This window comes from Ochotona princeps, chromosome 17 (assembly GCF_030435755.1).
Source record: "Ochotona princeps isolate mOchPri1 chromosome 17, mOchPri1.hap1, whole genome shotgun sequence".
Classification (NCBI taxonomy): domain Eukaryota; kingdom Metazoa; phylum Chordata; class Mammalia; order Lagomorpha; family Ochotonidae; genus Ochotona; species Ochotona princeps.
The window spans coordinates 47783767-47795926 of NC_080848.1; the positions used below are offsets into that span (position 1 = coordinate 47783767).

Below are 12160 nucleotides of genomic sequence, written 5' to 3' on the forward strand. Positions count from 1 at the left end.
CTGTCTTCCAAGGTGGCCACAGTCCAAGGTCCTGGGATGTAGGACTTGAATGTATGAATTTGGAAGGAAGGAAGGAGACAATGATTGCACCTGTAACAGAGTCATTCAAGCAGCCATGCCAGGAGCAGTGGCATATTCACACAGGGGAGCATCACCATGTTAACAGTGAGATAAGACACACACACACACACACACACACACACACACACACACACACACAGAGAGAGAGAGAGAGAGGCAGCTGTTGAAAACTTGGGGAGTGAGATCAAAACCCAAATGACTGATTTAGGAGTCCCGGGAATACATAAGTGCTGAATCTGCACCATGGCATGGCAGCTGGTTTTGGGGTAGGGTGGGGTGGGGAGGCAGCGCTACAGCAGAGAAGTCAGTGCCTTTTCCTGAAGGTGAGCAAGCAGATGTCAGAAGGAAAAGCCAGCACTCAGGACAGCCATTGGCTGGAGGAAGCAGGTGAGGCGAGAGTTTCAAGGAGAGAGAAATCTCAAACCAGCCTTGGTGTTGGTTTTGGGAACACCAGCGCAGAGTAGTTCAAGGGGCCACAAGAGGGCTCCCAGGGGCCACTGCGATTAGCTGGGTCAGAAGAGGAGGGAGAACGCACAAGCCAGGGTTGAATACACTGGGTAGTGAACCCAAGAGGCAGGATTGGAGAGGACCAAGGAGGAACTGAATGGGAGAGTGGTGGTAAACAGGAGGTTTTCAAGCAAGTTTGGTCAAACCTGGGCATGTCTCCAGACCACAGCAAAGAAACTGGAGCAGAGGGCTGGTTGCAGGGAGGTTTTGGAGTTAGAGGAGATGAGGAGGAACCAAGGAGGAATTCAGATCCAAACCAGGAACGCAGAACCACAGGTGCAACACCCTTGCAAGTGAGGCATCCTGCAGCTTAGATCCACTGGGCTTCAAGAAAAAGCCTAGGCTTGGCTTTACAAAGGCTTTTGACGGTCCAGTGGAGGACTCTTGACCTAATTAACCTCCCCATCGCATCTCCTCTAATCTGATTGCAACCTATTTTCCCAACATTCTCTCCTGGCACATGTTTCCGCCCTCTGCTCCATCCCCTCCCCACCTCCACAACAACCTTGCCATACCAACCACCATGCTTTCTATAGATTCAGCCTGAACTCAACCTTTGGTTTTATATCTCCAAGTTTCTTTGTTCAAGATATTGCAGTTTGGCCCCCAAACCCAGAACATTGGTGTCTCCCTCCAGAGTTCACCTACATATTTGACATTTTCTCAGGAACCTTCTTTATGTATGCAGCTCTTCTCTGCACATGTAAATCAATGGAAAGAGAGCAAGGGAACCTAGAGAGGCAAAAACACATGGATGTGAAGAAACAGCTTGGGGTCTTACTTTCATCAGAGTTCCACAAAGCTACATACTGTCAAATAACTGACACCTGGCCATCTGGGGTGGTGTTGGGGACAACCCACTTATGTGGTGTAAATATTTCCACCCTGGCCCTCCCAGTATGAACCGGGAAGAGAAACTCAAGATTCACACTCCAGTCCCACACAACTAGAGAAACTAGGGTCTCTGTGGCCCCACTTCCTCATCCTAGAGAGGGCAGGCAGCACACGAGCACATGGAGAAGCAGGTGTCTCGGAGCCAGCACCAGCCTCAGGCAGTCATTTCTTCTCCTCCACTGTAGACGCTGCAAGAGATTTTCCAGACCGAAATGACCATCGATTCTATCAAGAAGGCCATCAGGGACAAGTCAGCCTTCCTGAAGGTGGCTCAGACCAGACTGGATGAGCGCACACGGAGACCCAACATAGAACTCTGCCGAGACATGGCACAGCTACGGTAAGGCGAAGGAGGCATGGCTGGGCAAGGGAGATGGCTGGGGGCTCACCTTAACACAACCATATGTAGCCCATGGCGCTTTCTGCCAACACACCATGTGCAGGGTCCTCGCAGAGCTGCAGCATGATTGCAGTATGGCAGTGTGGGCTGATGGGGAAATTGGAGAAGGTTGGTGGTGATGGCTGCCCAATCATGTGAAGGTTTTCAGCACCATGGAACTGTGCCTGGCACAGTGGCCATGCACTGGTACATTTCATGCCATGTACACATTACCATAACTAAAAAAATAGGAAGTGACATCAACACTGGGCACACAGACACACAAAGTGTTAAGCATTTAGCTCATTTGGTGAGTGCTGGACGTGTTGGAGTTCTTTGCCACTTCCTGGGAGCCTTTAAGGGTTCCCTATCACCTCTCTTGCCAGCAGCAGAGTTGGATGGCTTGATTCTCTATTTCTCAACCTCTGGGGGATTCCTCAGAATAAGGAATTTTTGATACCAATTCCTCTAACTCCTCTGTGCTCATTTGCCCTTAGTGGTCTGTTTTGGCGATTAGTGGCTGTTCTTGTCATTCAGTTGATCCTCGTGATCCCCTGAGACTGAGCCCCTACCCAACACAGCCTTACATGTAGTTTAGGCTCATTTCCACATGTTCAAAGCCAACCACTCTGCCTCAAGCCCAGCTCTTACCTGCTCGTGGCAGGAGGAATTGGACTCCACGCTAGATCTGCTCAACACTCCACAAGGTTTATTTTTCTTTTACTAACATTGAAGGTACCTTCCAGGAAGCGCCTTTATAGCCTTGACCACATCTTCCCTGCTCCTTGCACCACCACTGGCTTAGCCTCCCACTTCGCAGTCCCCGCCAATCAGCCTCTGCTTTCTGAATCTCCTCTCTCTCTTTTAAAAGATTGATTTATTTAGCTTGAAAGAGTTAGAGAAGGAGAGACACACAGAGAGATCTTCCAACTGCTGGTTCATTTCCCCAGTTGCTACAACCAGAGCGGAGCTGATCCAAAACCAGGAATCTGGAACTTCTGTGTGGATACAGGGCCCAAGGACTTAAGCCATCTTTCGCTGCTTTCCCAGACCACAAAAGGGAGCTAGATCAGGAAGTGAAATGGTTGAAATTTTAGCTGGCACCCAAATGGGATGCCAGCATCACAGGCAGAGCCACCTCTTACATTGCTGTTTTTAGACCTGTCCCCCCTCATTGCCATTCTAAAGTCATGGGACACTCCTTTCTGGAGTGAATCAATTTGACACCAACTGGAGGGCAGAGGGGGAAACATTTGCTCTCCACCAGCCTCTCTGCTTCAGAGAGGAAATAACACACCTTGTGTTCTATGTGACCCCAGGAGAGACTCCCTGTTTCAACATGAAGGCTATATCCTAAAGCTAACTCCACTTGGGGTTCCACCGGAGAAGCAGGTGATGGTTTGAGGCAATGGATTTCCTGGAGAGAGAGGAGGGAGTGGTCCTTGTGAGGCCAACAGTGGTGGCAATGACAAGACAATGATCAAAGCAGTGATCAAAACAGTTTTACTACAATTGCTCCATCTTATTTCATCCTAAGCAACTTGTAATGTCTCATTCATTACCTTTATTTGACGAATGAGGAAACCGAGGCAGGGACAGTTTGAGTGGCTTGGTTCAGACCACACCAAGTGGTCAGAGAGAGCCGGAGTTTAGTCTTGTGTGTCTCATTGTAGAGATCTGTTCAACTGAGCCAGCTCTTTCCATTGCATAGTTCCTTGGCCAGCCTGACATCACATGGCTGGTCTCATCTGGCTTTCTCCATGCCCAAATGAGAACAAGTCAGCATGACATCCTCTTCTCTCTCTATTTATTTATTTTTATTGGAAAGTCAGATATACAGAGAGGAGGAGAGACAGAGAGGAAGACCTTCCGTCCGATGATTCACTCCCCAAGTGAGCGCACTGGGCTGTGCTGCTCTGATCCGAAGCCAGAAGCCAGGAGCCTCCTCTGGGTCTCCCACTTGGGTGCAGGGGCCCAAGGCTTTGGGCCATCGTACACTGCTTTTCCAGGCCACAAGCAGGAAGCTGGATGGGAAGTGGTGCTGCCAGGATTAGAACCAGTACCCATATGGGATCCCGGAGCATTCAGGGTGAGGACTTTAGCCACTAGGCCATGCTGCCGAGCCCATCCTCTTCTTTTTTTTAGGCAGAGAATGAAATGGAGACCACGGAGATCATTTGTGTAAGAGCCCTCACTCTTGGACCACGCGAGTTGTCTGAGTTGAACTCTACAAAGCATGCACTAGAATGTATAGCTGCTGCTCACTTTATAAATGCTTTGGCTCCACATGCAAAATTTCAATGGTGTGAGCAGCCATTCTGGTTTGCACTTCTAGTACAGTAGGCAGCAAATTACCTGAGATTTTCAACACTCTCTTATAAGCATAGGCTTTGACTTAGACTATTTTGCCCAACAGTGGGCTATTGTGAATGTTCAAAACACTGTAAAGGTAGACTAGGCTAAGCTATGATGTGCAGCAGGTTAGACAAACTAAATTTATTTTTTACTTTTAGCATGTTCAACGTAAGATGGGTTTATTAGGACATAACTCCCGTACAGCAACCTGCATGTGCGTCCGAGGGAGCCTTCGCTTCCTGGATTGGCTGTGTTTCTCCTGGATGAGCTGTTGTCTAGGCTGTAGGCACAGAGGAGCTTGCCTTGGCCTTACGTTTCTCAGAATGGGTCCTGCAGACCTCTTCTTCCTGCTTAAGAAAGCTAAAGCTAACCTGGTGTCCATTTCCTCCAGGCTAGCCCCTACACAGCCTGCCTAAACGTTGCTTCACTTCTGGAGCACACCCGGTTGTGAGCTGTGGCTTTATGCAAATAGTATTAGGGGAAAGATGAGCTGCTGTTTCATTTCTCAGAAATCTCTGCAGAGCCTCCAAAAGCTGGGCTTTTGTGAGCAAGTAGCAGATTATTCAGACTGCCTTAAGACAAAAGTGTAGCTCTTTATTTGAATGTCAGAGTTAGAGAGAGAGGAAGAGAGAGAGGGGGAATAGATTTTCCAAAGAGCCACGATGATCAGGACTGGGTCAAGTTGAAGCCAGGAGCCTGGAACTCCATCTGGATCATCCCCGTGGGTGGCAGGACGCAAATATTTGGCCATCTTCCACTGCTTTCCCAGGTGCATTAGCCGGGAGCTGGATTGGAAATGGAACAGCTGGGACTTGAACCAGGCTCATAGGAGATGCCAGCATTGCAGGTGGTGGCTTGACCAGTTGTACCATAACCCTAGCCCTGCGGGCTGCTCCTTCAAGTGGCTTTAAGGAGTGGTGCAGTAGGACTTGTTGGGAAGTGGATCATTCACAGTGTCCCTGGAGAAGCTGTGCGGTCTCCCTCTACCCTTTCCCAGCTACTCAGGGCTGACTTTTCTTCTCTTTCCTGCCAGCTTTCTAGGGCGTCTGTGTCTCCTGCGTCTTGACTGACTACGGAACAAGAAATCTGTTTTTGGCTGTCAAGGTTTCTTGTTAAAGTATCCCTGCTAAAAGTAGTTAGCATTATTGTTGAGGGAAGGAGGTATTTTCCTTCTGAAATGGATCATTCTGAAAGCAACCCTCTGACTGTCTAAATGGAAAAAAAAAAAAGATCCTAGATTCAAGGCAGTGGTGAATGAGAAAAAAAAAAAAAAAGAATGGTGGTTTTCAATTCAAGACTTTTGTTTTCACTTAAAATGTTCTAAATGGATTCTTTCAAAAGAGATTCTAACCCTTCTTGGCATCTCTGGTCGTGGGCCAGGCCAGGCTCTGCTTTATTTAAATAATCTCCATACTTTTCTTTTTAGAAGGAGGAGAGCTCTATATGTTTCTGAATGCAAAAATGTAGTTCTGTAGTTCCAAAAAGAGTTTTTTTTGGAGTGATTTCAGCATAACAGAGCTTATCATCAGCCAAGAGCAAGGAAATTGGGATTGAAATATGTCCTTGAAGATGACGGAAAATACTTTTTAAAAAATATCTTGTTTTTTATCTACTTAAGGGTCAAAGCGACAGAGAGGACAGAGAAGAGATTGTCTATTTTCTGACTCACTTTGCTAAATGCCTGCAAAAGCCAGGACTGGGCCAGGCAGAAGCCAGGAGCCACTGAGGGTGGCAGGGTTCATACAACTTGAGTCATCTTCTGCTATGTCCTAAGATGCCTTAGCAGAGAGCTGGATTGCAAGTGGAGAAGCTGGGACTAGAACTGGCACTTGGATATGGGGTGTGGGCAATCAAAGAAAGGGCTTAACCAGCTGAACCACAAAACTTGCTCTGGATATTGTGTTCCTAATAGCTCGTCTCCTACCTGTGTTTATAATAGGAAGCTACGTCCCTAACTGCCACCCTCCATGGATCTTGAATTATATATGTATTTTTAACATTGATATTTTAAAGTATGAAATTTCAAATGTTCCCTCCCGGATAAATTTTCCACTAGACCAGCATCTGTCTGCGAGGAGTAAAGTCTCAGTTATCATCCTGCTGCGTTTCCTGTGGTCGGGTTCCGGGTCCTTTTTGAAGCCAGGGAGGGGTGGGAGATAAGGGGAAGTCATGGTGTGGATCTAAACACCCCACCCCTGAGAACCCATTGCCATTCTTCAGCAGCTGGGCTTTTGCTAGTGGTACTTCATATCGCGTTTTCTTTTCTAATTCAACTTGAGCTAAACAACAGCAATCAAATGTGCTTTCCCATGAATTCTCAGAATCTGTGTTTATGATCACCAGCCCAAGCAAAACTTCAGGCACTTAGTTTTAAAATTCTTCCCATCCCCTTGGGATGGGAGAAAACAAGAGTGCTGACGAGATGGAAAGAGATGGACAGAGTGGATTTGTTTCCAGGGCCTGTTGCTTCTTCCAGGAGCCTGCTTGGGTTCTCTTTGGTGCCTTTCCCTTTCCAGGCTGGCTGGCTGCAGGAGACTTGGAAGCAGATCCATCTCAGTTCCTTCCTGCCTTTGTTTTCTTTCTCTCAGTACGTCTGTGAACTCCAAGCTTTGAGCAGATCTCCACCTCCTAAGACCTCCTCCTTTACTTGCTACATGCGGGTTGATCTTCATGCACCATGCCTTTTGGGCATGGCTGTTGACTGCAGAAAAGGCTATGGATACAGCAGGGCAGCTGTGGGTGGATCTGGCTTCCTTGGTGCAATGGACAGTGCATAGGGCAGATGTAGGAAGCTGGGAGTTTCAGGCTATCAAAGGGTTGGTCCTCTTGGAATGTTCCACATTGGACTGCAACCTAGACCCAAGGCTAAGGGAAGGACTTCCTGGAAAAGCACCCATTCATTTGGGATTGGAGGTTGGTATCCCTTAAGGGGAGAAAGAGTAGGTTGAGAGTAATCTAAGCTGAGCAAACATTAAAGGTGGTGGCTCTGAAGTCAGAGATAGCACAAACACATTTGAGCGTGAGTCTGCAGGGCAGAGGCAGAGAGAGGTATGGTGAGCCAGGAGGGGGAGGCTCTGGGAAACAACAATATTGTGACCTTACCACTGAGGTGTAGGAGTAGGGCGGATCCATGAAGATCAGATAGATTCTGATCCCAACATCTGAGAGCATCATTCCCTGAGATGATGTCACCATGACCTAGGCAAGCACTAGGCTACATCTGTTCCCCATGCTTTTGTTAGGAAAAGGTTAGCACGGAGGAATTTGGACTTGCTGCTCTGCAGGTGTCTTACTATCAGCGTGTAGGTGTGGCATCCACATCACTTTTGCATTGTCACAGACAATGAAAAATCGTAAGTGGAACCATTGTAAGTCAGGGACCATCACTGTAAACACAACCGAAGAAACCATCAGGGAAAAGCGAGAAAGATTTGACTTGCTAAAATATGCAATCTTAGGAATAACAAAACACAAACTAAAATCAGGGAAAACCATTTTCATAAGTATGAGGGCAAAAAAAAAAATCAGTTTGCCTAGTATTTATTTAATTATTTAAGAGACAGATGCAACATGGCTTTCAATCACAAGCAATTTTGCCAGGAAAAAAAAACATAGAAAGCTGAAATAAATGTTTATAACCTCAACTGATACTTTAAAAGGAATGTTGCATTTTTATTCTTATTTTTAATTGATATAAAATGAGTAGATTTCACATTTTTCACAGTGCAGATTTAGTAGCATAGAGGTTCCTCTCTCACCATCCTCTTCCTCTCTGATCTCCTCTGTTATTACTGTTTCCTAAATTATTGCATTAGCATGTTCTTTTAGTTCACAGTAACACTTAACTTCCCAATGTTTTATTAATTGATTGATTGGTTCATTTATTTATATTGGAAAGGTAGGATATACAGAGAGAAGAAGATATACAGAGAGAAGGAAAGAAAGATCTTCTGTCTGCTGATTCACTCCCCAAGTGACCATGATGGCTGGATCTGAGCCTATCCAAAGCCAGGAGCCAGGAGATTCTTCCTGGTCTCCCCCATGGATGCAGGGTCCCAAGGTTTTGGGCCATCTTCCACTGCTTTCCCAGGTCACAAGCAGGGAGCTGGAATGGAAGTGGAACAGCCAGGATATGAACTGGCGTCCATTTGGGATCCCGGGCATGCAAGGCGAGGATGTGGCCACTAGGCTATTGCATCAGGTCTCCCACTGTTTGAAGGAATCATGACATAAAAAAAAAATCACATCTAATAAAAATAAACTAAAATGAAAATGGAAATTCTAGTTTTATTCAGGTATATAGACACTTGCTCTATGCAACAGTTAATTCCCAGTGTGCTGATCTCACAGAAATGATTTTTTTCTTTAAACTAAATCCAGTAACAATACCTGAGTAGGAAAATAAGCAAAAGACAGGAGAGACAATTCACAGAGGAAATGCACAGTGACCAACAGAGGTTTCTGAAAGTTCCTTTTAATGAAGAAATAGCAAATTTTAGAAATCAATCAAAAACCATTTCAGACTACTGTTTTTTCCCCCTTTTGTCTGAATGAATGAAAAATGTATAATGTTTTTCATTACCACAGCACAACTGGAATTGCAGCTGGTTGGTTGTGTGGTTTATGGAGCTGACTGACCTCACACACTGCCAGTTTGATGTTGTGTGAAATGTTTGACCCTTACAAACCTATGTACTCTAGAATCAGGAATCCTTACCTCAGGTCACGGCTGTGCAGGAAGGGTGTTTTTGGATCTGGGGAGTGTCCGTGAACTATCCCTGTCCCAGGGTAGGTTAACAGGTGGGGCTGGATTTTAGCCACTGAAAACAGTTGAATGATCCTTTCTTTTCAACTATAAAAATATTGTTCAGCGACAAAATAAATGCAAAAGTGTCCAGCTAAGTTTTGAGTTCTCCGTTTCACTATTTAAAAAATGTGAAGTGGGTCTAAGTTTTTCCTCCTTTAAAATATAATATTTGCTATGCATATATGTGTATATTCATCAGTATGTACAACTCTGTGTGTGTGTGCATATGAAAAATGTGCTGGCATCCTAAGAATATGCCTAGTTTTCCTATAGGATCATGGGGTGTGATTGACAGGTGTGACCCTGGTATGACAGTAGGATCGCACATAAGTAATATTTCCATCCATGACATGGAATCATTCTAGGATAACCTACGCACTGCAGGGGCTCTGCGTGCCACACCCAGCTCAGCAGCCAGCCACGTCCCTCACACAAGCTCACTAACTACATGTGCACTTCCTTCGCAGCTCATCCCGAGCCACAGGAGCGTGACCCCTGCTAACCTCCCCTCACTTACTCCCTCCTGCAGCCTTGTGAATGAAGTCTATGAGGTGGACGACACCATCCAGACCCTGCAGCAGCGCCTGAGGGAAGCGGAGGACACCCTGCAGTCGCTGGTCCACACCAAGGCCACCCTAGAGCACGACCTGGCCGTCAAGGCCAATTCCCTGTACATCGACCAGGAGAAGTGCATGAGCATGCGCAAGAGCTTCCCCAACACGCTGCGGCTGGTTGGGTTCTGTTAGACGCCCCCTCTCATCACTCCCTGTTTCTGTTAGAGGACCCCCCCCCTCGTTAACCCCTGGGAGCGTGGCTCCCCAGTAAAGACAGATTCACACCCCTGTCTCAGGGCCCATAATGAATGTTAATATATTCATGTATTAAAGGATTGATGGCCATGTACCAGTTACTTGTCTTGGGGAGTCTTCTGTTGCAGTCTCAACTTCGCTTCCTCCCACTAACCTAGACTTCTGGGTTCTGAGCAGGATAAAAGCAAAACATACCCAATCTAACAGAAATGAAGAACACGCTGACTTCTATGATTTTCTGTATTCGAAGGGCGGAAAGGAAGAGCTGTTTCATCTCCGAGGTAGTCATGGCAGGAGTCACAGGCAGAATGAAGTTTGAACTGTGCCTTAAACAGCAAGAAAAGCCAGTTCTTCTCTGGATGTGAGCTAGTCAGAAATAGTTTGTGCCAAACAGGAAATCTGCAAACTGCAGAGTGCCTTTGGGACTGGAGTGAGTAGGTTAGTTAGGCTGAGATTCACTGGCCCTGGGTGTATCTGAGGGAAACCAGTGCAGGAGGCACCTGGGAAAGTGGAGGAAGAGGAGGTGGGCCTTCTGCTCCGTGGACAATGCCTGAGTCTGAAAATGATGTTTGGGCAATGGAAGTATGAAACGGAGAGAAAGGTGCCATGCAGATCACGTTATGATCACAAGCTAACTGAACTCGGCAATTCTTTCCATACCGGATGCTGAGGGATCCAGGGTGCTATAGCGTGGGCGTGGATGCTACATGGACCGGTGTGTCAGCGTTTTGTTACTATAACATCATGCTGATGAGGCCAAAAGGTTGATTTGGGCTTGCGGATTTAGATTTCACAATCCAGGATCAGGTGGTTTCCCGACTTGGGCAGCTGATGAGGCCGAGGAGGATGGTAACGATAGAGTACATACGGAGGAAAGACCACGTGGCGGGCCAGGAAGGAGAGAGGTCGGCTGGGCCCAGGATGGTTTTATAGACCCTGCATTCACCAGAGAGCTACCTCTCGAGGGTATCTGTGTCCTGACTGACTTCAAGACCTTCACCTTGGCCCACTCTTCTACCATAACTGAATGACATTTCTACACGTCTAAGCTACCATTGACTTGAAGATTTTGAAGATTGTCTGCAAAGAGCTGGGGAACTAAATCTTGTTCAAACCCTAGCAGTTGGAAACGGGACACTGCTTAAATTCTAGGAAGTCCTGTGATGTCGTAAGAGTTACTATTATTTTTTAAAATCACTGTTGCCATGGCTTGGGTGTGTCCCTTAAAATTTGTGTCTTTGGCACTCATTTCCCAGCATCATCTGTTGATGCTTTTGGAGGGGGGCCTCTGGGAGGTGGGCCTCTGGGAGGTGGGTGGGTCATAAAGGCTGTACCCTCCATGAGTGCATTAACCGAGCCATCTACAAACGGGGCATAGGCTGCTGCCTGGAGTAGCCTTGGTATAGAAGTCAGCTTCCTCTGGCACACACCTTGTGGTGCCTCTGCCCACCACCAGCACCCAGAAGGAAGGGCCTCCCAGATGTGGAGCAGGTGCTGTGCTCTCAGGCTTGCCAGTCCCCACAACTGTGAGCCTAAACAACCTTTGGTCCTTATGCTTCACCCAGTCTGCAGCATTCGGCTACAGCCACGGAAAACTGACTAAAGCAATTGTTTGTCTTCACCGCAAGCGAAAAACATTTGCACCACAGAAAATAGCTTCGAAATGAGAGAAAAACACAAACACACACAAAAATGCCTCAGACAAATATTTCTGAAAGCCATGCACTATTACCACACCCCCAAAATAATCACTGAGGTTTATCAGCATTTTTAAATATATTCTTCCAGCTGTTTGCTGTGACTACAATCTGTATGTGTGCAACACTCATTGTCCTATATAGTAATGTGTAATCTTTCTTTGTATTTATAAAGATAGTGCATAGTGCATATTTTTCAATATATATAACCTATATTTTGTTATATATATACATATATACACACACACACACACATATATATATGTTATATATCATAACATCTATAACCTATTGCTGATTGTTGCTTGTGGAAATTTCGGATAATACAGACAAGCAAAAGAAATAACTCCCACATGGCCAAACCAGCAAGATATTTTGATGCATGGGGGAATTTGTTTCTGCATTTACATATGCATTTCCCCTTCAAGAAATAGAATTGTACTGGATAGCACAGCTCACATAATGTGTAGCCAAGCTGCTATATTAACATGCCTCTAGATTCAACTGAACACACACTGAAAATATTTAGAAAAAGAAACCTGCTGCTGTCCTGGCCATATATAGATATTTCTTGCCTTGCTTTTATTTGCCAACAAGACAATTTTTTTTGTATTATATTAGATATTATAAA

General features: G+C 46.0%; 1 protein-coding gene across 2 annotated transcripts in view; it reads left to right on the forward strand.

Annotated features, from left to right (window-relative positions):
* Positions 1 to 9926, forward strand: part of TEKT3 (tektin 3) — a 40476-nt gene extending 30550 nt beyond the window's left edge. For both annotated transcript variants that reach the window (XM_004594723.4, XM_058676307.1), the window contains exons 7-8: positions 1668 to 1822; positions 9553 to 9926. In XM_004594723.4, coding sequence (XP_004594780.2) covers positions 1668 to 1822; positions 9553 to 9769 — 372 coding nt within the window. In that variant the 3' untranslated portion in view covers positions 9770 to 9926. The remainder of the gene's footprint in view (positions 1 to 1667; positions 1823 to 9552) is intronic.
* Positions 9927 to 12160: the final 2234 nt, after the last annotated feature.